At 52.7% G+C, this 27,831-nt stretch overlaps 2 protein-coding genes and 1 long non-coding RNA gene across 5 annotated transcripts in view; 1 reads left to right on the forward strand and 2 right to left on the reverse strand.

Moving 5' to 3' along the window:
* Nucleotides 1-2,294: 2,294 nt before the first annotated feature.
* STRIP1 (striatin interacting protein 1) lies at nt 2,295-21,522 on the reverse strand. 2 transcript variants are annotated; one of them, XM_037885242.2, is made up of 21 exons: nt 21,361-21,522; nt 19,625-19,694; nt 17,960-18,034; nt 17,149-17,283; nt 15,940-16,060; nt 14,655-14,723; nt 13,461-13,567; nt 12,679-12,806; nt 10,502-10,684; nt 10,049-10,266; nt 9,478-9,543; nt 9,160-9,223; nt 8,570-8,641; nt 7,989-8,063; nt 7,416-7,513; nt 6,307-6,433; nt 6,097-6,197; nt 5,419-5,485; nt 4,871-4,975; nt 4,422-4,626; nt 2,295-3,613 (listed from the first exon to the last, which is right to left on the reverse strand). In XM_037885242.2, exons 1-21 carry the CDS (start codon nt 21,478-21,480, stop codon nt 3,366-3,368), a joined length of 2,454 nt encoding a protein of 817 aa, XP_037741170.1. In that variant the 5' UTR covers nt 21,481-21,522; the 3' UTR covers nt 2,295-3,365. The 2 variants fall into 2 exon arrangements, with proteins under 2 accessions (XP_037741170.1, XP_043389731.1); XM_043533796.1 differs by lacking the exon at nt 21,361-21,522 and adding an exon at nt 20,735-20,794.
* A 59-nt stretch (nt 21,523-21,581) lies between these two features.
* LOC119564433 lies at nt 21,582-27,466 on the forward strand. The gene is made up of 2 exons (XR_005223295.2): nt 21,582-22,324; nt 23,538-27,466. It is a non-coding gene; the product is annotated as an uncharacterized LOC119564433 (long non-coding RNA).
* The window catches only part of AHCYL1 (adenosylhomocysteinase like 1), a 45,908-nt gene continuing 43,468 nt past the window's right edge, over nt 25,392-27,831 (reverse strand). For both annotated transcript variants that reach the window (XM_037885245.2, XM_037885243.2), the window contains exon 17: nt 25,392-27,798. In XM_037885245.2, coding sequence (XP_037741173.1) covers nt 27,792-27,798 — 7 coding nt within the window. In that variant the 3' untranslated portion in view covers nt 25,392-27,791. The remainder of the gene's footprint in view (nt 27,799-27,831) is intronic.

A 27,831-nucleotide genomic window follows, 5' to 3' on the forward strand; every position in this document is an offset into this window, starting at 1 on the left:
AGCCCTCCCACAATGCATTGGGGGGGGGAAATTCCCTTGCTGGTGGCCAGCTGAAACCCTGAACCATGAGATCTCCTGCTCCCAGGAGATCTGGGTTCAAACTGTAACCGTGTCTGACTCCCCCCGGTGACTTTGGGCAAGTCCCTTCATCTTTCTGTTCCCATCTGTCAAGGACGGGAACCCCTCCCTTTGTCTGCACAGACCATCAGCTGCTTGGGGCACGGGCCAGCTCTTGGCACACGTTTATGCATCACTTAGCACATGGGGGGCTCTGATCTCAGGAGGTGCCACGGTACCACATGGGACATGCAGGCTGAGCATGGGAGGAGCTGTGGGGTCTGCAGTGATTTCTCTGGCCAGGGGGTGTAGAAGATACCCGACAAGGTCCATCATGGCGTATAGAGACTACCCACCTGCTTTAAAACCCTACCTTTCCACATCCATTCCTCCCTCCCATCAAGAGGGCTCTGGCCCGAGGGCAAAGCAAAATTCCGTTTTCGCTGGCAGCTCAAGCCGGGCTGCGAAACTGATTCCGTCCGTTTCGCCAACAGCAAAACATTCGGGAAGCCTGCGCTGGCCGACACCTCCCCGAGCCAGAAACGACGTCTCCCCGCACGGCCTCCAACCGCAGCAGAGATAGTGGGAGCAGGAAGGGGCTGGTCCGTGACTGCAGCAGCCATATGCTGGAAGATCCAGGAAAGGGAGTGGGACTGCATCAGAGGGGCTCTGAAGACAGAGCCTGGTTCAGGTATAACCCCAACCTCAAAGCACCAGCAGCCACATTCACGAGCACCGCGGCCTCCCTCCTCCCCATCTTTTTAATCCCTGTTTAGTTCCTTGCTCTAGCCTACCTCAGTCATGCGGCTGGTACAGGAAGCAGGCCAAGGAGGCAGAGGCAGGTAATTGGCAGCCCTGCCAGCCCCCACAGCACTGACAGCAGGAGACGAGTTTCACTCCGTAAACTGCTGGCTAACAGCGAACTTGCGTCAATGGCAGCCACAGCACCACAGGACTACAAGGGGAGCTAGCCCGCGGGTCCTGACACGGTGGGAGAGTGCCCCGCAGTCTAGCCACTCTCAGGGCCTCATGCCCACAAATGGCCCACACAAGCCTTCCCCTGCTTCCCTTAGGAGGCCCCTCCACAGGCTTATAGGTTTCCCATGTAAGCAGATTTCCCACACTTGCTTTCACCCTATTCCTCTTCGTTGTCAGATGTGGGCGGTCATGCCTACTGGCTGGAGTGAGAGTCACACCTAGTGGTTAGTACAGGAGTTGGGAGCCAGGAATAGGAGCCCAGGGTCAGAACTGGATAAGGCAAAGCAGGAGCAGGGCTGGGCCCAAGGCAGGAGCAGGGCTGGGCCCAAGGCAGGAGCAGGGCTGGGCCCAAGGCAGGAGCAGGGCTGGGCCCAAGCGCGCCCAGAAGCTATCACAGCTGTGGGCGAACGCTTTGAGAAGCGACCAAACAGCTGCTGGGTTTAAGAGCTGGTCTGCTGACTCTTGCCACCAGTCAGGCAGGGTAGCCAATGAGGCAGCCCACTGCAGGCCAGCTGTGTTCGGCAGGTTCCCCAGCGCTGGCTCTGCTGCAGGCCCTGATCCTTGACACTAGCTAAGCACCTTTAAGACACCAGCCCACTGGCCACCTCACCCTCCTCATCACAGGGGATACGTAGTCCCCACCCCAGCTTCAGCGGTCACTTAGCCCAGCGATGCTCCTTGCCTCCCTTGTCTGTCAATCTCTCCAGCCCCCTGATCACCCACGCTGGTCAGAACTACCATTTTATCCAGCCATGGACCCAGCAAGACAGGGCACATCCCACCAGAGCCATGTAGAGAGGGATCAATAACTCATCCCCACCCTTTGTGACCTGAACCGTCTAATGTCTGCCCTTGTCCCCACCTCACCCGCTCTGCTAGTACCTGGCTGTGGCCGTGGCTGGCGTGCATGGGGATCGGCTGTATGAACAGACCCAGGGGCGAGCCGAGTACACTGGAAACTCTGCCCGGCTCAGGGTAATTGGCAAAGGAGAAAAACCTTGTGTGTCTAAGAGGGGCTAAGGGTGGAGCAGCCACAGCTGCAAGCTAGGAAGGAGCAGGTTGGTCCAGCTGGCTGAACAGCCAGAGATCCATTGCGGGCGCAGCTACCAAGATAGGCTGGCCAACAGAGCCTTGGGCCCAAGGCCCGATGGAAGAAGGGGAGACTGGGCCTCAAGAGAAGAAAAGGCCCAATTGGGGAAGGTGGATCGGGACCTGCTGGATATCTACAGGGAGGAGCCCCAAACCTAGCTCAAGTCAAGTCCAAGCGCGACAGATTGTTTAATGCAGAGTCACAAAGACATTAAAAACCTGGCATTTGGAGTTACACAGGAGGAATGGTTACAGGGCTATTTATAGATATGTACAGCTCCCCTGCGCCACCCAGCGGGGTGAGGCGGGAGAGCAGCCCAGCTCCACTTCCACCATGTCCCCTGCGTCCTAGCATCAGCCGCCTCGCTGCTAGGGGTCTTTTCTGCTATGCCCAGCCCTGGTGTTGGCGAGAGCACAGGCTGCTGCTACCCCTCTCTCCATCTATCTCCTCCACACACTAGGTGGCGGCACCAAGCCTGCTGCTCCCCACACCCTCTTCCCGAGCCCCTATGCCCCCCACACCTCTGCCTTAACTGGGGCTGCTTTCCCCTCCTCTGTCCAGGGAAGGAGGGTAGGAAATGGCAGTGAGAAAAGGCAGGTGGCTAGAGAGATGCCATGCCCCTGGGTGAATCATCCTCGGTGGGGACTGAACCTGGGACTTGTGGTTCTAAAAGCAGGAGCCTCTGCAGCCAGAGCAGAGACCCCCGGTCAGTTGGCCAAAGCTGTAGCAGGCTCAACCACCACTAGAGGGGGGATAGAGCACCACACTGCGTGGGCAGGAGTGACTGGTTTGGGACCAGTACCGGCGGCCACATCCAACCCCCGGCACTGACAGAGCATAGAGCCCAGAGCCCTGTCTGAGCCAAGCAGAGGGGCCAAGGAACATGCTTCCCTCGGATGGGATTGGACTCTAGTGTCTTGGGGATGATGGAGGGGCTCTGTCCTCCCCCTCAGACCCCTCACTGAACAGCGTGGAAGCCAAGCGACCCAGGAACGGCAGCGACTGTCGGGTCCCCGCAAAGGCCCGTGGCTGGTGCTGCTGTGTCCTTGGGCAGGTGGGATGAAGCCAGGTGGCCACCTGGAGGAGGAGGGAGGAACACCTGTTCCAGGCAGCCTAAGCCACACCTGGAACATGCCTTCAGCAGATGAGGAAGAGGAGCTCGGCCATTCCCGGCACCGCCCCTTTGGCAACTTAGCCCCAGCTCTGAGTCCCTGCCGGGCCCTCTAGTGTCACACAGGCATTATTGCAGCAGTTCTTCCCAGGAGATAGGTCTGGAGAAGACTTCCCTTTCTAGCCACAGGTCATAGTTCATCTGGAAATCCTCCGGCAGCTCCACCCTCTGGCCCAGCACGCTCTGTAAACAGTTATCCACGGGCAGGAAGTCGGGGTTGCTGTGCGCCCGGTCGTAGCGCCGGGAGTTGAAGCGCTCGATGCTGGCTCGCAGGGCGCACTCCTCCGCCTGGAAGTCCCAGGGGCGTGCATCCAGATCTAGGGCAGAAGGGAGAGGACATTAGGCCTAGATAGCCAGGGAAAGGTGGCCTCCTGGTCAGACCTTGCCTACCCTCTCCTCCCTTGGACAGGCAGATGCCCCTGCCCAGTCCATACCTGTGAGTCAGGAGTGTCAAAAGAGGAAAAGCCCCTTTCATTGGGAACCCCACGATCAGGGCTCCCAATGCCCAGGCTTCAGGGCTTGAGCCGTCACCAGTGGGAGTCAGGGAGGGAACTGGGCAGTTAGGTGCTTTATGGCTTTTGCCAAGAGAGGGATACTGGGCTAAGCGCACCACTGAGCTGCTCCCATATTGCAGTTGGGATGGCACCTCCCCATAAGGGGAGGTTGGTACAGCTGCCCTGGGGAGCGAGTTCCTACAGCTGCCGGTTCCTGATAGCTGACGGATAGAAACAGGAGCGGCTCAACCATAGCTGCTAGGTCCAATGCCCCTGCCCACATCTTCAGGGTGGAGATGAAGCCTGCAGTGCTCCACCTTCACCCACCCATGCCATTCTCCCAGCATACAATGCTCCATCTTTGTCCAGGCAGCTGCCCTCATCTGTAATATGGAGGGACAACCGCCTGGAGACTGCAGGTCCCAGCATGCAATGCTTCGCCTCCCCCTGGTGTATTAAAGACCTGTTCTGTTTTATGCCAAATTAGCGATGCCCTTTGGGCTCCTGGCCAGGTGCCAGCCTGGCCTGCTATTGGGCAAAGTGAGCAGATGCCCCTGGGATAAGCACTCCCACTGGGCTTGACCCAACCCTGAGGCAGCAGGCACATGAGAGGCCCCGGGGCGGGAGGTACCATTTCCATAGGCCCAGTCATCGTTGAGCCGGTGCCGCACTTTCTGGTAGATCGCGGACATGGTCTTCATGTTGCTTTTCCTCCACTGCCGTCCCAGGTACTTGGTCTGCACCTTGAGCAGCTTCAGGACGTAGAGCTGCATCATGGCTTGCTTCACCTTCAGGGCTCGTTTCAGGATGGGAGCCGACTTGAACACCACCAGCATCTAGGAGGCACACCGGTCACACCGCGCCGGGGGGCACCTGCTCCCTCAGCATGCACGTGGCTAACGCTGTGCCAGGCACATGTCCACCGAGCCCATCCACACACATCCCTGGCACCGGGACAAGGCCTGGATCAACGACTCACCCCACACTCCACTTGCGGAGGTTTTTAAGAGCCTTACACAGCCCCCACCCACACAGGTCTCTGCACCTCGTGGTCCCCACGCCCAGTGGACTCCCACTCACCATGGTCCTGGAGTGCTTCCACTTTGTCAGCTTGTTCAATATCCTCAGGAGGTTTATACAGGAGAATAGGTTCCGCCAGCAAAACTGATTGTTGTCCCCGGCTTCCTACAGGGAGAGGGGAGCCGGGTGGGAGGGTGAGCAGCCGGCTTGGGGGTGTGCCGCGCAGGGATGGGCAGGGCTGCCTGTGGGAGGAGGCTCACGCTGAACAGGGCCAACCTGAAGGACAGGATTCCCTTCCCACCCAACGCTTCCCTAGCGCTAACTGGAGCCCAGTCACATGTGCGGGGAGCTGATCTCCGGAAAGCCTGGGTTGTCACAGCAAGGCAAGGAGCCCAGCACTGCCCCAGTCCTCTGAGCAGCAGCCTGCCCTGGGGGAGGAGCGGATCCTGCTGGGTGCTTACAGGCCTGCTCCCATCTGCTAGGCCTCCCAGTGCTGCAGAGAGCTCTCCTGGTTTCCCCTACAGCCCCCCTCTGCTCTGACCCCAGCAGGGAAAGGACTTGACAGCCAGGAGGGAGGCAGGCCCATGGGTACCCGGCAGGGCACTCACCAGACTCTCTGCCGTCAGCTCCGGGAGCTCGTGCACCACGCAGTAAGGGTAATCCAAGACCGAGATGCTAGAAGGAGAAGAGAGGGCCTCAGCCTCTCCTACTTGCTGATGCACAGCCCCAGCCTTGCGTGGGGGGATATCTGTGGAGTCCCCTGCAACCCTTGGGGCAGCTTCCTGAAGGATCCCATGCTGGGGACAGCTGACAACATCCATTTACTGAGAATGGGTCCCGCTGCCTGGGCCACAACCGAGGGGGGACGTTGCTGGGGATTCAGGCAGCATGGAAGGGAGCCTGACGGGAGAGATCAGAGAACAGCTCCCTTCCTGTGGGCCCCACGGCAGGAGCAGCGCTTGGGGAGGGAGAGCAGGTGCTGGGTACCCCATTGTGGGTGCAGTGTTGGGAGCCCTCAAAGCACCCCACAACCCACTCAGTACCTCATGCTGGGCTGCTGATTGAGGGCGGGGGCACCAGGTACCGCATGGCAGTAATGGTGAGGGACCCCATCAGGTACCCCAAAAGGTACTTGGGTACCCCACTGCAGGGCCAGGGATGGGGGCCCTCAAGGTGCCCCACAACCCACTCGAGTAGCTCGCTGATGCTAGGGGGCACCCCACTGTGCAGCGATCCCACCCCATGGCAGCTGCAGGGTCAGCGAAGGGCCCTGGGCCCCCCGTTACCTGTTCTTGGCAGTGATGTAGGACATGATGTTCTGATTGAAGAATTTCAGGATGAGTGGGATGCAGTTGGCAAACACCAGGTGCTGGGCCATGTACTCAAACTAAGAGCAAAGATAAGGGAGGCAGGTAAGCGAGCAGATCTGAGCTCCCCTCCCCCCCGGTGCTGCATGCTCCCCCAGTGTGCGGGGAGGGGGGGGTCCCCAGGTTTACCTGATAAACGTGATTCAGCTTGAAGTGTTTGAGCAGCAGGAGCAGCACGGCGGAAATGGCCTTGACAATGATCTCTTTGTGCCGGTTCACGTCCACGCCCAGCTTCATGCTCTGCAGCACCGTGGTCCTGGAGGACAAAGCCCCAACCTCAGCCCCCTGTCTCAGGGAGGGGGTAACCGATCCCCAGGAGAGGGGATGGCCAGAGACAGCCAGACCATAACCCCGCCAAGGGAATACAGCCCACCGCCAATTCACCCTGCTCTCCCTCTCCACAGCCACCACTCCGTTGTCTCCTGAGGGCCTTTCCTGCATCTCCAACTCTCATGCTACCTTTAATTAATGAATAAGGTTAAATTGGTTAGTCTCAAAGGTGCCACAAGTACTCCTTTTCTTTTTAAGGTTTCCATAGTACGTTTTACTCCAAAGATCCCAAGGTGTCCAGCCAACAAACTCATCTCTGTGCCTAGTTTGGAGCCACTCCAGCCCACCGCTGAAATGCAGCCATCTCCGGGGCGGATGGCAGCAGCGGCTAACAGAAGATGGGAATGTTCCACAACAGTTCAGGTGAGGACAAATCCCGTCTCGGATTGAAACCACAATTCAGACTGGCACACCAGTTGGAATCAGGCCAGGACGCTGGGCTAACCCGCCCTGGAATCTGTACCAACATCTCAGCAGAAAGACAGCACCTCTGCGAGCACAATGCGCCCAGTGCTGCAAGTCGTGACTCAGAGGGAAGGTGCCTCCTACAGTCACCAGCACTGCAACCTACACCATCTTGGGCGTGAGCCAAAGATCTCCCCCTCCAAGCGAGGGTCAGGCCTAGCCCTGCTTAGCGTGAGAGATCTGACAGGATCTAGGGAGTCTAGCTCCAGGCCATTTCCTAGCTCAGAGTTAAGACTAGCCCTCAACACAGGAAACAATCACCAGCCACAGTCCAGGTGCTGGCTTAGACTCCCCAGCTCCAGCACAACCAGCCAGGCCTTAAAGCGCTGCCATGCAAAGCCAGGAGGCGCCTTCTACCTACCAGAGACCTAGTCACCCCCATTATCTCACCCCCCATTCACCCCGTTGTGGGCTTCTCCAGGCCACCAGAGAAGGGCACTCACGGCATCTCCTCCGGCAAGACGTCCGCGAGGATGTTAATGGAATCCGTCTTGGCTTTGGAAGTGGGGGCTGCGGCCAGCAGGATCTTCAGCAAGGCAATCTGTGGAGGGCATCCAAGAGCTGGGTGAGGGCAGGAAGGGCCTCCGAGGGCAGAGAACAGGGCTGAGGGTGCTGACGCAAAGGTGCTTAATGGCCCTCAATTTGGCACGTGGTGGGGAAAGGCGAGAAGATGCCACCAGGCGTGTGCCAGTGAACACAGAGGGGGCACATACCAACGGGCAGGGGTGGGCTGAAGTCATGTGACTGGGGACATACGCACAAGCAGGGGCAATCAGGCACTTGTCAGGAGACGGCTCTGAAGCAGCAGAGGGCACAATCAAGCACACGTCAATGGACAGGGAAAGGAGGAGTGATCCGGTATGACTTGGCACCTACCAGTGGAAAGGGGCTGAGATCATGGGATCGGGCCCATCCCAGTGTAAGTTTGGTGAGGAGAGCCCAGCTGTACTGGTCAAGGCGGGAGAGCGGGAAGGGACGGGGCTCGGCCTAGGATCAGTAGTGTGGCCACAACTCACCATGTACTGGGGCAGGCTGGGAAGGAGGCCCTGGTACAGGGTTTCCGTAGGAACTTGCTCCACTTCCTCTTCCCCCTAGTACAGAGATGAGAGAACCTCACCCTGAGAACGTCTCCAGCCCTCGGCAGGTGGCCGATTTGGATTGGGGTGCAGGGCCCTGCCTGGCTCGTGGCTCTGCAGAACCAGACATGAGCACAACGCGGCCTCCCAGGACACGGGCCCAGCCCTCCCCTCCCCCAAAGGACAGCCTAGCAGTCACACAGCAGGCTGCCACATAGGGATCAGAGCTCGTGAGGGGGGAGGAACCTCCCCCCGCAGGTTACCCTTGAGCAAACCTCTCTGGCTAACTGAAGATGCAGCAGTGACAGGCTCCTGCATGCAGTCACCTCCTCAGGGGATACAGGATTGGCAGGGTCCCCGAGGACATCCACCCACCCAAAGGAACCCCAATCAGCAGCTCTGCAGGCCCCACAACCAGCCCCCTGGCCTCCTCCTCATCCTCCCCAAAGAGCCACTTTACGGATCTGCCTCCCTGCAACATGCGGACTCTCCAGAGAGGGGAGCATCCCTTTGGCACTCACCCCGGAGAGCGGGGAGCGCAGGTACTCCTCTTCCATCTGAACCTGGACCTCTGCGATCGACGTGTACTTGTGCTGTGCAGAGACAGAGCAGGGGAGGTTAATGCCACCGGCGCAGGGAGGCTCCTGCAGTCCCTTCGCTGACAGCACACACGCCACCAGCTGCAGCCCGCCCAGAAGGGAAGCCACAGACATGCTTGTGAAGGCAGGTGCCTGTAACATTTTATGACTATTACATGTTCTGTCCACCTGACTGTTATGTTGTTTGCTACCTGCTCTCAAGGGGTTCATTCCAACAGGAAAGCGAATGGACCTTTCTGGTAACCCTCCACTGACCACCACTGGATGGTCGTCACAGCAGGGGAAGGTGCTGACCTGGTTCAGGAGACCCAGGGCGGACAAGGGAACTTTGCAGGGGAGAAGAGGGCAGTCCTGGGAGAACAGGAGAGAGGGCAGGCTGGAGGCCTGGCACCTGGACGGGTTGCACAGTCTGGGAGGATCAAAGGTACAGCTGGCCCTCAACTGGCAGGAGGGGTTAGAGGCACCCGCACACACAGGCAGCGTCGAGGGGAGCCCGTGAGGGGGGCACTCACCAGTTTCAGGGTTCGGATGCTCTCGTGGATGGGCCTGGGCAGCCCCACCACCGTGTTCGTGTCACTAGAGAGAGGAAAGAGCCAGACTGACACGGAGGCTGAAAACACCCCCTCCTCCTGGTCAGAAAGGAGAGGATCCATTTCTCCTAGAGGGCAGAGAGCAGCCACCGAGCTGGGGAAAGAGCCCAGTGGGGTCTTGTCCATCAGCTGTCGCCTTGCCAGCGCATCAGCACGAGGCCAAAGTCGGACGACCCACAAACTGGCTCTGCCCAGGACCCAGAGTTTGTACCTCCACGGCCTGGCTCTGCTTTAACTCACCTCCCCAGCGTGTAGCCGATGAACTTGCTGCGGCTGGATTCCAGGAACATCTCGATGTCCTTCTCTCTGCGGGAAGGAGAGACCACTTACCACGCAGTCAGGCCCAGGCCTTCCACCACTGCCATGGTGGAGAGTCCCATGTAATTACAACCAGGAAGAACGAATCAGCCCAACAGAGCTCTCCTGGGTCAAGTGAGATTCAGAGACAGCAGACCTCCCGCCTCCACTCCAAAGTCCCACCCCTAGGTGAGCTCCAGAGAACAGCACTGCAGCCCATCTTGTCTCCAAGACAACAGCCAGGCTGGGCTCCAGTGTGGAACACGATAACCCATCGTTGCTCCAAGACAATCCACCACCCTGGAGGCTCATAACACTGGGGTGGTTGATCTCGACAGCCTCACTGCTGGACAGTTCTGCGAGAGTCCTGTCTGTATCCTGAACGATAGTGGTCTCCATCTGGGGAGCGGAAACCTGTCTCACACTTTAACCATCACCCCTCAGTGTTCATTAGACAAACCAATGGCAGAACGCTGCCAGGGGCCTGACACAAGGTCCTGAGGTGACAACTCACCTGACCTTGGGAGCCCAGGGCAGCCCCTTTGGGCAGGCGAATCGGTCAGTGGGAGGGTGCTGGATGGGTGGAGGCATCACCTCGTCTCGTTCCAGGGGGAATGTCTCTCCCTCGAGGCTGCTGTCATCGTCATTCTCCTCCTCTTCCTCACGGGAGTCGTCAGCTTTGTAAGGGTCCCGCTCGTTGAAGGCATCGAGGTTGTCTTGCTTAATCAGAGCCTGGAACCAAGGGAGAAGGCAGCTGAGTGGGGAGCGGGTGAACGTCAGATCGAGACACATGGGGAGACAATAACTCTGGGGTGCAAGTCACCCCAAGATCACACCTGACTCCCCAGCATGCCAAGGGCAAGAAGCTGGCTGCCCTGTGTTACCCTTGTTAATTTCACTGTCCCCTTGAGGGCAAGGTGACGTTCCCTCCACGACTGCCCCTGATCTCGCCCAGATTCAGCCTCACCTTGTGTTCCCGCCGGCCCCGTTTCTGCTGCTGTTCGATCAGGTCGGAGGCGGACGCCGGTGGGGACGCAGCCCTCATGTTGCGGATCACTTTGATGCTGTCCTCTGGAAGCGACGGGAGGCCCAGTATCTCCCGTTTCTCGGCTTTCATGGCTTGGAGCTCCTCAAAGCCTCCCAGAGTGCACTGCAACACAGACGCCCCCCACACACCCGGGATTGTGACTGAGGCGACCGCATGGACAAGCACCCGCCGGACACACAGCGTACAGGGTTCGCTCACTCGTCAGAGGTCCAAGCACCCAACGCCGCCTGGCAGAAAGTCCACGTGAACAGATCCCCGAGACAAAGAGCTCTGCCCATAAACCTTACGTATGGGGTCTGTTATTTAGGTTCTATCTAGGCTAGATCCTAGAACGTCAGACACTGGACTGCTCAGTCTGAAGACAGCCAAAAAGCCAATGGACAGAAGGCACCGCTGGGGTTCTAGCTACAGGACATCACAGATCTAGTGAAGTGAAGGGCGCACTTTCCTTTGGTCAAGAGGCCATTCAGGAAAGAGGAGTATGGTCTAGAGGTGGGAGCACAGCGCTGATAATCAGAAGCTCTAATCCCACTTTTCACACCATCTTCCCTCTATGACCATGAGCATCCAAAACACTTGGCACCTCAGGTCTCCCATCTGTAACGTGGGGATAACACTGGCGACAGGCCTCACCACACCGTGAGAGGATCTCTATGGTGCGCTCTGACTGTGAAAAGCGCAATGGGATTCTGCCCCGGGGGCCCTACTATTCTACCTCCTCTGAAGGAATGGAGGATCTGCTACAGGAACCCTGCAGTATTCAGCACAAGGGCAGCTGGGAGTTAAAGGCTCCAGGAAGTCAGCATAACCCTTGTTATTCATACACGGAAGGAGCTTTCAGCTTTGACAGCTGGCAATGTGTTTAGCAACACAGGGAGGGGGAATTTAACAGAAAATCGACCCTGTCAATAGCTCCCTGTAAACAGATTATGGAATTTCACCTGCTCCAAGCCACAACTTGCACTGGGGACTGTCTACATTACAGACTGACACTGTGTTGATCTCACATACTGTTTGTGTCTAGCCAGTTATCAAGCAGTTACTCATTGCCAGGATGGTACAGGGACATGACCCTGACCGTGAGCAGAGCTGTCACACACTTGTTCCAATGGTTAATTACTCTCACTGTTAAAAATGTATGCCTTATTTTCAGTCTGAATTTGTCTAGCTTCAATTTCCAGCCATTGGATCCTATTAGATCTTTCTCTGGTAGATCAAAGACCCCATTATTAAATATTTGTTCCCCAGGGTTCTTACGGACTGTCATTAAGTCACCAATTAACCTTCTCTTTGTTAAGCTAAATAGATAGAGATCCTTGAGTCTATCACTAGAAGACAGGTTTTCTAATGCTTTCATCATTCTCATGGTTCTTCTCTGCACCCTCTGCAATTTATCCACATCCTGACTGAATTAAGGGCACCAGAAATGGACGCAGTATTTCAGCAGCGGTCGCACCAGTGTCAAATACCCAGGTCCCAGAGATCACAAAGAGAGGTAAAATAACTTCTCTGCTCCCAGTCTGTTTATGCATCCAACGCTGCGTTAGCCCTTTGGGCCACAGCATTGCATGTTTACCTCATTGTCTATCTCAACCCCCAATCTTTCTCAGGGTCATTGCTTCCCGGGACAGAGTCCCCCATATTGTCAGTTTAACCTACGTTCTTTGTTTCTAGAGGAATACAGTTACATTTAGCTGTATTAAAACGCATATCTAGATCGCTCTGAATCAGGTGACCCGTTCTCTTCGCTCTTTACCACTCCCCCAATTTGTGTGTCACTTGCAAACTTTATCAGTGACGATTTTATGTTTTCTTCCCGGCCAGGGATAGAAGTGTGAAATAGCGTAGGGCCAGAACCAACCCCTGCAGGACCCCACTGGAAACACACCCACTCCACAACGATCCCCTGTTTACAATTACTCAGCTGCATCTCAGGACGGATGTACCAAGTTTATCACAGGACAAGACAGTCAGGGCCCCTATCACTTGCTTCCAGCCAAGTCGGCCCCAGATGAGATGCCAAGGAACGAATCACTTGGATGATGGCTTTAAAAAACCTTGTCCCAACTCCCCGGCTCAGGCCAGGGGATTCTTACCAGCGCCGTTTTCCAGAGCAGTAACAGCACCTTCTTCATAGGGAAGTGCGGGGCATGGCCGCTGCAGAATTTGGTCACCATTCCGAAGAGCATGACGGAAAACGGCTCGTTGTTATACAGCGGAGCCCCTGGAAGCAAACACACCCATGACAGCCCGGCTCGCCTGAAGAGCGCCCACCCTCCCATCACCACCTCACTCTCAGGGCAGAGCTCCAGCGTGTTCCTAACCTCACCATTAAATCCCCTACATGCTCACCCCCGCCCTCATCCTCTCTCCAGCCAGCTCGTCTCCTCCCTTCTGAAGCCCAGGACCTACCCTATCTGCTTATAAATAATTCTGATGTTGGGCAAGGATGGCCCCAGAGACCAGACTCCACAGCAGAGATACAGCACGGGCAATGAGAATGCTGGCTTCCTTTGCTCTGCCACCTCCAGTGTGGCTTAGCCGTGCCCCAGAGGAATCCTCCAATAACAGCAAAAGAATCCTGTCTCCATGGCCCATTCAGGCTTTGGCTGATTTGCCAAGACAGACAAGAAGAGCATTGGGAATGGATTCTGCAGAGTGGGCCCATGTTGCCTGGGAACTGGAATGGGACCCAGTAATTCACTTCACACAGGCCTCTGAACTGCTGTAAGAGGAGGACTGCTGGTCACTACCAAACGGGCCAGATTCGAACCACTACAGAGATTCCAGGCCCTGGCTCATCACCTTGCAGGGAACACTGCTGTAATCTACCCACCCCACCATTACACACCCGGGACATTCCAGGGGAGGATCCTACCTAGCTCTGCTCGGAAAGTCTGCCTAATGGTCTTCCACTCAACCTTGTCTCCCTCAGCCTCCTGCCGGACAGTCTCTACGATCAGGTACATGATGTTCAGCAACACCCTGCAAACCACAGAGAGTCAGACAGTACCATGGGATGACCACGGGGGGAGCCGGTCTCAGAGGAGCTGCCTATGACCTGCTGGCTCCAACAACCCTTAGAAAGGCAGTCATGTTCTGCTTCCATTTGTCAACATCCCGCAGGAGGAACAGATCAGACTCCAAGGGGACTAGAGCTAGATATCGGAGTTGGGGGTAAGAAACCCTCTGGAGGAGTGTTACCCAACTCAGGGGGGAGGGGTGAGGGGGAAATCATGAGATGTTGAACATCTTATTACAATCTAAAGCAAAGAAACCCAGGTCCTTCAAGGTCATAGAGTTTAAGGCCAGAAGGGTCGCCATGATGATCAGTCTGACCAACTGTATATTACAGGCCACGGAACATCCCCCAGTCAGCCCCGCACCAAGCCAACAACCAGATTTAGACCAAAGCGTTACAGCCCTCAGAAGACGAAACTATCGTGTGGCACAGGCAGAGAACAGGTCAAGGATCCCCTCTCTGGTGACACACAAACTAACCAATTATCTAGGCTCCGCATCGGCATCTCTGATACACTTTTTACTCTTCGTAAATAAAAGTGGGTCGTGAACATTTTTAACTTCAGATAACGGGTCACCAACCTGAAAAGACTGAGAAAGCGTGCTCCACTCCTCACCCCTTTGCCCCCCGTCTTTTGACCCCGTAGTAGTAATTCACTGTGTACATGGATTAGGAGATAGTCTGACCCTGAATGGCAAGCCCTACTGGTCCATCAGTCCAGTATCCAGCCTCCAGCAGCAGCCTGTTCTTGATCCTGCAGAGATGCTAACGAGCTTAGCATGTCTACAGTGCTTTTCGAGCCCAGAGCTCAACACACTTTAACAAAGGTGGGTGTCATTAGACCCATTTTATAGGTGGGGTAAATGAGGCACAAAGAGACCACAGGGAGTCAACACTCTGGAAATGGCGCCCAATCTCTAGCCCTCTCTGCGGGACTGCACACCTCTCAAAGAAGGAAACAAATCCCATAATGCACCTGCCAAAGCTCCTTTCTGAACCTCCAGGCCTTCAGCTTAGACCCTCACCAGCCTGTCCCCATCATTTACTCACCTCAAATCTGTGCTGTCGGCCAGGGAGATGGCGGGCTTCCTCACGGCACTGCTGCAGGCGGCGCTGTTACTGAGGGAGGAAAGAGACTCAGACCCTCCGATCAGGCTGCCCACATCTCCCCCTGGGAAAACGCAGCTTGGATGGTTTAACACCACCGTAAACAACCCATTAAACCACACAGGATCGCTGCTGCTGGACTCTCACACATGACTAGCATCTACGGATGCCAAACACTGGAAGCCTCCAAATCAAACTGGCGACGTAGGGAGCAAGCTCAGAGTCCCTGGGAAAGAATACGACTCTCTCCTAGGGGAAAACTAAATCACATTTAGTACTTGCTGCAGCTGCGCTTCTTAAACATCTCACTAAACCTCCCCCAGAACTTAGCCCCATTTCTCAGATGGGAAAACACACACAGCAATGCAGTGATTTGCCCTAGGCCTCAAAGGGAGTGAGCATCAGAGCCAGGACTGGCATTCAGGAATTCCTGGCTCCCAGGCCTGCTCTCAGAAACCCCTCCCTCAAGTGCAAAGCTCTCCACTCCGGAGCCCGCTGCTGATGTGAAAGGGCTTCGTCCTTAACGGATTCTCCCCCACAGGTGTCCATCAACAATGGACTCGCAGTCTACGCTCAGGGCAGACCTAAGGCTGCACCAAACCTAACATGCTCGCTGGGTAAATGGACTAACCCCCGGGAAGAACCCTTCTCTCCAGAACGAGTGTCTGACCATGCGTATACGTCCCTGCCCCTCTTCCCATTGCAGAATAAAAGTGTTCCGGAGAATATGCAGGAAGAGATGACTCTTTGCAAACATGCCTTTCATCATTGCGTGAGCACGCTTCCTTAGGATGGCAAGGGAAGTACAGCTCAAGGGACTGGAAATGGGACAAAGAGCCTTTCCACTACAGATCTCCAGTTCAAATCCAGCCCAGCTGCCACCAACTAACCACTGGTTGGAAGCGGGCGGGAATTCAGTTCCTAGTAGCCAAAACCCACCCCCACCGTTGGCAGCCTGAATACAGAGACCGAGGATTGACCGGACTGAGCTAGAGGCAGTATCTCCAGGACACGCGTGAAGCAGTCTGAAACTTGCAAAACTCACTACTGCCTACATCGCCCCGGTCCTTGGAGCCAGAGCCGACGGAAACTGGATTGGGAGCAGAGAGCTGCTGGGAAGTGCACATCTTTCATAAACTGGAAAAAGATCCAGGTGGAGCAGTTCACGCTCATGTTATCAAAACTCCTTTGGCAGAGCTTTTCATATCCCCAGCCCCATGGTACTTACTCAATCTCCATGTTCAGAAGCTCCACCAAAGCGTTGAAGGTCCCAACTTCCAGTAGCAAGAAAATGTTATATCGCATCCAGGCTTGAACTTCAGCCTCGGAGCCGCACTCTCCAAAGGTGCCTGTAAGAACAGTATTATTGGTCACCTTTCCACCAAGAATCTCAGCGCACTTCACAGACATCGAAGCAAGCCTCAGAGAGCCCAGGTGAATCTGATCCACGGATTACAGACAGGAAGACAGGCACTGAGAGGGGAAGAGACTTGCTCCAGGTCTCATGATAAAAAAAAAATTAGTGGCTGAGCTGGGCGAAGAATCCAGATCACCCAGCTCCCGTTCCAGTGCCCCATCTACTGGGTTAGAAGTTGGACAAAAGCATTTAAGAGAAATATTTTTCCGTTGAAATGATCCACTTGGATTTAAAGATTTCCCCTGAAGCATTTGCAACCCAAACGTTGCCACACTGAGCTACTACAGGGGAAGCAGATTCTGGCCCCGGCCCATACGCGCTGATCTGATATAGGGACTGTAAAATGGACACAACCGCCAGAGGGAGGATTCCCTTTGCTGTGGCAGCTATGTAAGGCTCAGGTGCATGGCCCCATGCTGCCCACAGCATAGGGGACAGGCCTGGGGGTAGGAGAGGGAGTAGGGATAGTGCTCAGCACCATGGCCATTCTGGCCTGTGGAGCATTCCACTGGCAGACAAAGGGAGACTGCTCCAGGCCCCCTAGCTCCTAGGCCACATCAGCCCTCAGTGCAGGAAGAACGTGGGTATTGCAAAGGCGGTTTAAACAACATAATAATAATAAATAATAATAATAATAAATAAAAAATTATTAGAGGCACCTTTGGAAAATGCAACTCCGCAGCTTAAATCAACCTTCGCCCCAGACCCTCCTGGGCTACCCCTTATGTGCTGTACTTAAGAATCGAGCCCCTAAACAGGAACCCAACTAGAAATAAAGGTGAAAATGACTCATCGATTTCGCTGCCTGAGCCGAGTGAAATGCACAACAGGTAAGATGACAGCAATCGTACCAAGTTAATTCAGATCGAACAGCTGCAGGTGTGACCAGGGACATGAGAAGGGAAGCTGGTATTAAACAGATGGTTTCTAACCTGCGTGCCCGTGTAATAAAAATTCTACATAGAAAAGTTAACAGGAATTTCAGAACAGGACCAATTTTCTGCCGACATTGCAACGTACCTTGTGCAACGTAGAGGATGGCTCGGGCCACCTTGAGCCTCTTCTCCCTGGCAGTGACCTCCAGCCCATCGAGGAGCCGCATGGCATGGGTTCGATGCTGGTTGCTGTCCAGCTCGGTCCATTTTTTATCCAGCACTGAAAAGCCAAACACAGCTAGTTTTATCAGAGATTGCTCCCCGCAGCTGGAAGGGGATGTATATTTCTTCCCCCCTCCAAAAGCCAGGAAACTATGAAGCAGTTACAGCTGCAATTCTTTCATAGGATGTAAAACAAACAGAGGAAAATTCAGAGCATTCAGCCTAAATGGAGCATCAATTTGGACGGGGTGTTCATCACAGCTATGAGACAAGGCATAGGTATGTCTGATCATCAAGGGGCTAGGCGGAGGGAACTGTCTGCCTTCTACTACAGCACAGAATTAATCAGACTCATCGGTCTGATTCCACATCAGCAGTGATCAGAAGCCAGTACGGTCAATGACTTTCATAAAACGAGATGGTTGTTCTTAATGGACAGACTTCCACATCTTACAGCACAGCCACAGCTGGCACCAATTAACCACCTAGCACATTTTGATAGACTAAGTGCTGATTGGGCCATGGACACTAATCTACTCTTTCCCCTTCAGTTCACAGTGAGACACATTAGAAGGTGTCCTGTGAACACTGACAACATCTGTTAGCAAACACTACCTAAGGTAAACAAGGAATCAATGTACATGGCTGGTTCCTTCCTTCTGACACAGGGATAGGCGCACATCAATACTTCTGTCTCCTATTGTCTATGCTCTACAGGTGATAACATCTCTTACCGTGGACCCTAAAATCTTCCTCAAAGCATTTTCGATTCAGCTGGAACTCCGGACCCTCCGTGTAGCTGTATAGTTCTGCCAAGAGAGCATCACTGGTGTCTGCTGGTTGCCAATTTCATTTCTGCATCCAACCAGAAAACACCTACCAAAAACTAAACAGTTCTCAGCTGTGAAACTAAGGAGCACGGACTTCACTTCAGTCATATCACACTTAATGTTTATTGGAATCTGTGGTCATCAGAATCTGCATGGTTTTACTTGTCACCTGGGAATTGCTGCTATGGGTTATTTCTACACATAGTAATTAATTTTTTTAAAAAAGATTTCTCATTCACTGAAGTTTTCTACACTTAGGGCCCATTGTTTTCAGTTTTTATTTTATTTAATTTTTCCAGGCAATTTATCAGTGTTTATTACCACAGCAACAAAAACAGGTGAAAAATCAGTGCAAAAAATATTAGTAATTTTTCTGGGTAAATATCGGGGTTTATTTTGGCGGACAGAAAGATGGGGGGAAAACTATTCAGTAGATTAATGTTTTGAATTCCGTTCATCAATGTGGTTTGCTGTAAAACTAAAACAGAACTCAAAACACAGTGCCACCGCTGAGGAAGAAAACAATACACCTCTAATCCCGAAATAAAACTTTTCATTTGAATAAATGGTTTACTGTTGTAGACTTAGAACTATTCGCCTATAAATATTTACATTTAAAAATTGGGCCACACTATTTGCAGCGCATACACTCAACTTCATCCTTTCCCAGTTTTTTTTTTTAAACTTTCGAATACTTCCTTGTGTTCTGAAACTTATTCTGATACAGATTTTCGTTTTCTTCCTATTTTAGCGTGTCAAAACTTTAAACTGCTGTCTGCTAACAACTTGAAATGTGTACGTGGTGGGCGTGAGATTCATCAATACATACCGATGTGCATACACTTCAGAGTTTGCGTGCGTGCCTGCCTGCCTGTTTGTTTATTGTGTGCATCTTCTAGACTAATACACAGTCTTACTTCAACAGGCAGTTTTGCATATACACACAAACTAATGTATTATCATAATACACATATCTCATGCAATGTATTGTATTTGCCTAATAAAACAAGTTATTTTTTATATATTTGAATGATAAAAAAGTAGGGTGAAAATCAGAAAAAAATGAATAATACTTTTTGCAAAACCTGGACATTTTTCAATAAAAATCGGTTTAAACTGAAAACGAAGTGGCTTATGTATACTCAAACGCTCAAAACATAAAAGATCTCAGAACAATGTTTTACATAAGTGAAATTAAACAGAAATTATTTTTGGTATTTAAAATATTATTTCTAGTGAAAAGAGTTTATCTGGATGTAAATTTCTCAAGTATTTGGGATCCAAACACTACATCCACTAGCCTGAGAACTGAAAGCTAAAACTGACAAGCAAGTCAAGTGAAACTGATTAGCCTGGTTGTCCAACATGGGAAATACAAAAAAAAAAAAAAAAAAGCAGGGTATATGGCAAAAATTAGTTAATTAAAACGAAGAGAATTTTAACAAAGCGTTATTAAGCTAAAAACAGTTATACGAAAAATATATTATTTTTTGAGTCGATAGTGTTCTTTTACTGACCAGTGAGCAAAAAACAATATGTTTAAACCTAATGGTTAAATTATTTCCTTACCCGACAGCTCTGCAGACCACCTATCTGTGTCTGCATATTCAAACTCCAAGTCTGGGGATTCGGAATAGCCCTGATGGCAGAAGAAAAACAGTTTTAATGAGTCACTATTCAGTAAAAAGAAAAGGAGTACTTGTGGCACCTTAGAGACTAACAAATTTATTTGCGCATAAGCTTTTGTGAGCTACAGCTCACTTCATTGGATGCATCCGATGAAGCATCTGATGAAGTGAGCTGTAGCTCACGAAAGCTTACGCTCAAATAAATGTGTTAGTCTCTAAGGTGCCACAAGTACTCCTTTTCTTTTTGCGAATACAGACTAACATGGCTGCTACTCTGAAACCTATTCAGTAAAACAAATTCATTCTCCGTAGCTTTCAAAATTCATCCAGTTGCAAGTTCGGTACAGTATTTTCAGTCTAACAGATATGAAATTTACCAGCACATCAACAGTATCAAGGTAACCTACTAAAATGCCTTCTGTATTTTGAATGGGTGTAATATTAAACATTTCTTATTCCTACCCAATTGTGTAATGTTGCTCTGTGCTGTTGAAAAATCATGTTTCATTGAGTTGTATTTCAGCAGTGAGTGACCCCTGTTTGTATACAGCCTATAAAGCATTCTGGGATCCTATGAAGGGAAAGGCACTATGTAAAATTTTATATATCCACATGCTTATTTAATCCTAAAATTGGAGCAGACTAGTCTGGACCAGGGAGCTCTCAGATCTAGTCAATTTAGAATAAATGTGAACCACTCTGAAGTCTGGGATGCTACCACAGTCCAAATCCTCACCCTCACCTTTAAGTACTAACAGAATACAAAAAATAACTAACTAAGTAAGTAAATACAGAGTAGAGGCAATATTACTGACACTGAAAAAGATCAAGACTGCAACAAGATGCAGTAGCTTTAAAAGAAACGAACATAAGTCATCAACATGCTCCCTTGGCTAAGCTTTATATGAATCTTGTGCCATCCGCTATCCGAGGATAGGATGCACCGCCTTTGGAAAAGCAACAAGGAGCCCGGTGGCACCTTAGAGAGGAACAGATGTATTTGGGCATAAGCTTTCGGGGGGCGGGGGGGGGCACACTTCTTCAGATTCACCTTTGGGACTGGGATCAAATGAGACAGCAGCACCCATGTACCCATCTTAAGGCAGAGAGCCTCACCCCGTTTATCACGGTGGGCTCTGCGGGTCACCTGGGCCGCATCCACGCAATGTGCCTCCGACCCGTCGGGCCCCGAGGACGTGACCCGGGGGCCGGTGTGCTGACGGGGCCGCCCGCGGGCGGGGGAGCGGCTCTGGCCGGGGAGCAGGGGCGCCAAGGCGCGGGCCGGCACGGAACCTCCCGCCCCGCTTCGACACCAGTCAGCCCCCGCCGGCCTGGCGCCCAGACACCGCGCCGAGGGGCGCTTTGCCTGTATGTCCACAGCCAGACCCGCCGAGTGGCCGGGCCCCAGGCAGGACCCGACTCCCCCCGCCCCGCCCGCAGGACCGGGGCCCCAGGGACCCACATACCGGGGGAAGGGGGCTGGACCCGGTACCGGGACCCCCCCCCCCGCCCCATGGGGGTGGGTCAGACCCCCCCGGGACCCAGAAGGGGGAGGGGTCTGCTCCATTTGGACCCGGTACCCACCCGCCCCGCCCACAAGGCCCCGCCCATTCGGAGCCGGAACCGGAGCGACCCCGGCGGACCCAGGAGGGAGCAGGGCCGCGGCCGCGCTCTCACCTCCGAGTCCTTGCGCTGGTTGCGGTTGAACTCGCGGCCCTTCCCCGCCGGCAGCAGCCCGCCCCGCTGCTTGTTGTTCACGATCAGCGGCCCCGGCCCGCCGACGCCGCCCGGCTCCATCGCCGCCCGCCCCGGGCCCCGCCGCTCTCTCGCGAGAGGCGCGCGCGCGCTCCCTTCTCGCGAGATCGGCGGCCCGGGAGGGCGAGGGGTCGAGGCGGCCATGTGCGGTGTGGCGTGCAGGGGGGCGGCCCGGGCGGCCATGGCGGGTGTGTCGCTTGAGGCAGCCATGTTAGGAGTGGCGGGAGCTGCACCAATCCGCCTTTTCAGGGCCTGTGCTGGCTGCTGGCGGGGGGGGCTGCAGGCTTGTCCCCCCATGGTCTTGCCCTACGGCACCTCTGGGGCTAGAGCTGCCATCACATCAGCATCCAGCAGAGCCAACCCCTCCCCCTTCAAAAGCCGCAAATCAACCCCGGACGCCTGGGTCCTGCTCCCAGACCGAGGGGGGGGAGGCCCACTGGGGAGAGGGCCCTACAGCCCAGCACCCTTCCGGCTGGGGTGCCCTCCGCCCTCAGGCAAGAGGCGCACGGCGCTGGATCTTCAAACCAGAGCTGTGCCAACCCCGCACTTCCGCGCGCCACACCACAGCCTCCTGGGCGTCTCACCAAGCCGCAGGGCACGCCGGCCCTGCCCGGGCCCCGAGCAAACGCGAGGCAGCCTCAAGCCAGTTCCTGGGTAAATGCCGCAACCCCCAGCCAGGCCCGGCCCAGCATCGTGCTTCTCGAGCTCCAAAAATCACACGCCCTTAGCTGGTGCGAGAAATACATCTTTTATCCTCTGGGATGGCCACCCACCTACTCAACCCTACAGCCGGCTCGTATCTTTCACCAGCCCCCTGCAGACTCGAACAACCGTGCTTTCACGTGAGGGACCTGGAGTCCACTCAAGAGAGCAACAGCTACCCCAGGTACACCAGGGGAGAATCAAACCCACTGACTTCAGACCACGGCCTCCTCTTGGTCGGTGCCGACACCCCTTGCCTTTGAGGGACCTCACAGACACAGCTTAAAGTTGGAGGTGACTGCAGGTGGCATTTGTCTTCCTTGACACCAATTCTACCCTTCCCTCCTAGCTTTTAAACAGCTTTGATCACCCTCCAAAAGGTTGACATGACCACGATTTTCTCTCCCTCTCCCTTTTCCCAGGCATCAGCTGCATTTGTTCATGCTAGTGAAGTTGGAGGTGGCTTTCATACCAAACAGCTTCCCAAGAGCCTTGGGGAGGGAATCATTACAATGACATTAAGACCAGACTGCACACCAGTCATTGCATCACCTGCTCACTTCCCCTCACACTCACTGCCCTGTCGGGTGGTTTATCGTTACCTTTTGGTTAGATCGGTGCTTCCCACACGATGATCCGCACGGGTAAAGCGTCCATCCCTCTGGAAACTTGATGCTAGGTTGCAGCTCGGTGCAGAATTCTTTCAGGCTATCCGGAGGCCTATTCTGAACCAAGCTCACAGACCCCTCTCCCCATGCTGTGTGGCAGCTGCTGCACTGCCTGTGCATGGGGGATGCTGCTTTAGTTCAAATTCAATACTAGGTGTGCATATCACCCCCAAATTCCCAGTGCCCCTCTCTAGAGCCGCTGCAGTGTCTATGGGATACAGTGGCTGTTTACACCTCTGCACACGTATTTGTTCCCCCTCCCTGTTTATGCAGCACTGATACTGACCGGATCATTTACCGGGACTGAACCAGGAGCAGGTCTGTTACCTCAGTGCCAGGAGCACACAAACCTAGTATAGCCACTGGAAAGGTACAAAGCCACTGTGTTAGCCTGCATTATACTTAGACTGACACTAGCCTGCACAAGGCCTCAGTCTCCAGGCAGTCAGGTGCTCTGTTGCCTGCTTGGCTGAGACTCTGCTATGAGGAGTGGTGGGTTGGGAACTCAAGGGAAGGGAGTTTTTTTCCCTTTATTTATTCAATCATTTCTACAAGCTCCATTTCATTTAATGGACTGTAGTTGAATTAAGTGCCCCTCTGGCTCGAGATCACTCTAGGCTCCTGCAAGGGGCCTGAGCCAGGCTCAGAGTAAGGATGTTCCTCCGGGCCTCTCCATATAGCCCCGCTACTTCACTCCTACCTGTCCGTATCACTATTCCTGTTTTACAGATGGGGCAACTGAGACACAGAAAGAAGTGACTTGCCCTGGGTCACCAGCAGGCCAGTGGCAGAGCTGAGATTAAAAAGAAGGTCTCCCGAGTCCCATCCTGTGGAAGTAATTTCCTGTGTAACCTTTAACTCCTGCCAACCATCTGTCTGATTAACCCAGTGACTTAGTCCTAGGAGAGGGGAACTCCAATTGCACCGCATTGGTCTGGAGCAGTGGCCGTGGGAGTAGGAATGTCTACTCACCACAGGAAGCAGCTTTGCACACGAATGCAAGGCAACTTCCAAGAACAACAAGCAGTTGCAGAAGCACAAGGTTCAGGTGCAGACAGGGCTTTAAGTGGTTGCCTTAAGTGATCCATCTATAAGCAGCCTTGGTTTAGTTCAATATAGTTTTAGAGGACACATGCATTGCTGAAGTTAACATTTTAAAGCCTAAACTCCTACCCTTTTTAAAAGGTTGCATTAGGATGCCCATATTTTCATCATGGAAAATGAGCTATTAGTACCAGCAGGCCAGACTAACGCTGGGCCCTGCGGTTCTCAGCATCCCACTCTGACCCCACACAGCAAAATTCATTGCAGTAGGCATGATGGTGAAACTGACAAAATTGCTATTCTCTGAAATCACCAGAACAGGATTCTTGTCAGTTTCAATACCCTACAACCTCACAAGAACAGAGCAGATAGAGAGGAGGCCTGGCAGTGCAGACATGTGACTGCAACAGAGGTTCATGAAGGGCTCCTTAGATTTCAAACAGGACTGCAGTGAATTATCTCATTAGAGATTGTGAGATATATACTTTGAGACAGCACAGTCTTAACCTGTTAACACTTTAGCATTGTCTATGGACAGATCTCAGTGCTTTACAGAGGGTAAAGGTTATCCCTGCTGTACAGCAGGTAAACTGAGGCACGTTAAGTACCAGACCTAAGAATACAAACCAGATCACCCATCCCACTTTTTCTCCCCTAGCACATTGCCCCTCTGTACATTGCTCTTAGGCAAAAGAGGTCCAGGGAGTTGGTTAGATTTGTAGATTAATTTGAACCGTTCTATGTAAGACAAGACCAGGGAGAAAGGAAGTTTTGAGATTTTGAACCCATTGTCTTCAGGGAGCACCAAAATGAAGGACCGATTAGCACCTCGGCATCTCAAATCCATACAGCACCCACTGAAAGCAGCCGAGCAGAAAGGACCCCAGGGAAGTTCAGGGAGGCTGGTCATCAGCGATGGTTTCATAGAAAGTGACAGCTCAGTCCTCACCCATGTGACAGTAATGCAAAGCACAGGGCTTTTAGGCATCTCAAGAAAGATCTTAAAGGGACACTCAGGTTAAATACAAAACTAGATGGCAGTGGGTCAAAGGCAGAGCTAAACAGCAGATTCCCTTGGGGGCCGGGGGGAGAAGGAGAAGATGATAACCTCAAAAGGAGGCTGGTTTTAATTTGCTGGCCATGGTAATGAGCCCAATACACAGGATGTTAAAAATTCTTATGTGGTATTATAACAAAGCCCAATGACAGATCCTCTCTCACTGGTGCTAATCTACATACACAGAAGAGTTCCACGGTGTTTTCATGAATCTAGCAAGTGTAGAGGGAGAGATTTTTAGGTCTATGGGTGACGAGCTGACATCTACAAGGACATGACCAGTTAATTACTGCAGTCACATGCCACCATCTAAGGTGTCATAAGTGAGGTGCACCACAATTTGTTTGTGTGGTCTGTGATTTTAAGTGGACAAGTAGCTCTGTTCTTGTGCCTTCAGTAATAGCAACTGATTCACGGATCTGAAGGCCACCATGTTAGACCTTGAAACAAAACCTCACAAGGAAAGAGAAGTGTTTTTCTGATCATTTTTAAATTAGACTTTAATGATTTATTGCTCATCTGCAAGGATTAATATTGCATCCATTAAAAATCATTCATATACAAAATAAACCTATCTCACCCGGATTGGTGCTAACATGCTCCCTCTGACAGAATCAAGGCTTCTCTAGGCATAAGACCAATTGTTCCCCTGTGTCTTTTTCTTTACATGGCTTATACAGAGATGGAGCCCTTAAGCTATGATTCCTATTGACACTGTAACACTGAGACAGACAAATGGAACAGAGGGGCCCCTCCCAACAGTCATGACAGAGAACATTTAAGATGGTACATAAACTCTGTTTGGCTTAGAGTGGGAGAACCAAGCCTGCTCTGGGATACTAGAACTTCTATGCGAGCAGGAAGTGCAGAGGGAGAAAGAAAGCCGGGAGTTGTGGCATGGGGGCAAACCCCCTGGACTGGAGCAATGATTGAGCGGGAGCTTCCCTGTGCTCCTGGCCATGTCCTCTTCCCTGAGCAAGGAAAGGAGAGCAGGGCCCCCAAAAGATCCTGGGCTCAACACTCCAAACCCAGCTGCATCTTGCTGGAAATTCAGGTTATGAGGGGCAGAGGGGGGGAGTACATGGGCGGACTCGGTAAGGTCATTGGGAACCAGCCCTGGCAGTCTGAGTCAGCCCAATGCAGCAGTGAGTCAATGAGAAACCAAGAATCTATCAAGGAGGGGGGGCAAGAAAGAAGATGATCAAGGAGCTGGGCAAGCTTGTGAAGAAGAGTCTGGAGGAATAAGGGGGAATTATTGGAAGTGCTGGAAGGTTTTGGAGGATGAAATCTTAATCCCGCCCCTGTTATCAGAAAGGAGCTATTTGCTCCCAGAGAGGGCAAGCAGCCGGGGTCGCCCATAAACACACACAGGGAGGTTCCTCAGACGTGGTGCTAGGAATGGATCTTGTGTACTTGGGCGAGGGTGAAAAGGGAGCACAGGGTTGGTCAAGGGTGTTTGCTATACCCAGCTGCAGCGTCTCGATTGTCTTTGTACCTGTACATTCGTGAAGTGCTGGACTGACGCCATATACTCAGCAGAAACACCCTTGTTAGCTGGAGCTGGGCCTTTAGGCCACTGCAGCTGAAACTCCTTCCCTTTTACATGTCACTGAGCAATGAATTGGAATCTGGATTGTTGTGCTGTGCTCTTTGTTGAGCTAAGCCTGGAACACAGGCCTGAAAACCATGGGGCATCAGGCCCTTCCACAGTGGGACCGTAACGTCGTGAACCAGATGAAATAAGACAACCTGCCACCTTCTGGGCTGGGGAAGGAAGAGGTGATTGGCTGACCGCTTTAGAAGACAGCAGTGCAGCTGGCCAGGGATTCCACCTCCCACAGTCATTGGCTCTGAGTGGAGCCAAGTGCTTTACAGAATGGTCCACTGACTGGACGATTTTGATTTCAACATGACAGCTCGCCGGTAAAGCTGATGGAAAAGTTGCTATGTCATCAGAACATCCTCTGCACGTTAAGGGGACAGGAGCAGAAAGGGTCATCTGTGTTCAACACACGGAGGAGTTCACGGGAGGTGTCATATGCTGGCCCCTCTCTGGCCAGGCCTGCCCATGGCTGAACGGGCTGCTGCATGCTCTCAGCTGCCCGACTATTCCACAGAGTTCCCACTTGGAAACACTTTCTCCTTTGAAACAACATTTTAGACTCGGAAAAGAAAAGAAAAGAAAAATGGTCTGAAGTCAAATAAGATGCAGTTTAAAACCTAGGAAGGACAAGGAGTCTGATGGGTAGGTGATCCCCATTCAGATTCAGACTAGCACCCTGAAATAGACTAGTTAACACCCACCTGGGCTTATCTGTACCAGGCACCATGCCACCTTCCTAAGTTCACATAGGAAACCCGGTCTGGGGTCACACACCTTTACCCTAACTGGCCACTAGGTGCCACTCTGCTCCAACACAGGGATAGGAGCATTGCTCTAGCAGCTAAAAACTGGGCTCATTAAGGCAATTTAGAAGTTGCAGATAATTCCACACAGAAAAAAAAAACAAACAGTACAGTATCTCAGTGTTTGCAAATATCCTGACTAAGGTACACTGGAAAGATAAAAACCCACTGTGGGAATGAATTGCCCTTCATACTCAGGAAAGGAAACCCTTCCCATGAGTGAAAGTCTGAAACCACATGGCCAGGTTTCAGTCATAAAGCAGTAAGCAAATCCCAGGTTGTCTGCCAAGATCAGACGTACAGAGAGACGCGATCATGTGAAAATGTAAAACAAAGTGACATTAAAATCAGACAGATAAAAGAAAAAAACCAACAGCTTTTAAAAAAAGAAAAGAGTAAAACAAAATAAAATGATCTTTAAAAATAATTTCTCTAAAGTTGTCTTGTGTGGTCTGGTCCTTAGATGTTATGGTCCATCAGTATCTGAAACACAAGGAAAGGAGACCAGAGTCAGGC

The sequence above is a fragment of the Chelonia mydas genome, chromosome 21 (genome assembly GCF_015237465.2).
Source record: "Chelonia mydas isolate rCheMyd1 chromosome 21, rCheMyd1.pri.v2, whole genome shotgun sequence".
Lineage (NCBI taxonomy): Eukaryota > Metazoa > Chordata > Testudines > Cheloniidae > Chelonia > Chelonia mydas.

What these genes read in the sequence shown, in the direction of transcription:
- STRIP1 (XM_037885242.2), bottom strand. Translation starts at nt 21,480, where the DNA reads ATGGAGCCGGGCGGCGTCGGCGGGCCGGGGCCGCTGATCGTGAACAAC. An exon ending in CCAGCCTGCCCCAGTACATG is followed by an intron (nt 7,514 to 7,988) that starts GTGAGTTGTGGC and finishes TGCCCTCCACAG; the next exon opens with ATTGCCTTGCTGAAGATCCT. An exon ending in AGCTGAATCACGTTTATCAG is followed by an intron (nt 6,198 to 6,306) that starts GTAAACCTGGGG and finishes CTTTGCTCTTAG; the next exon opens with TTTGAGTACATGGCCCAGCA.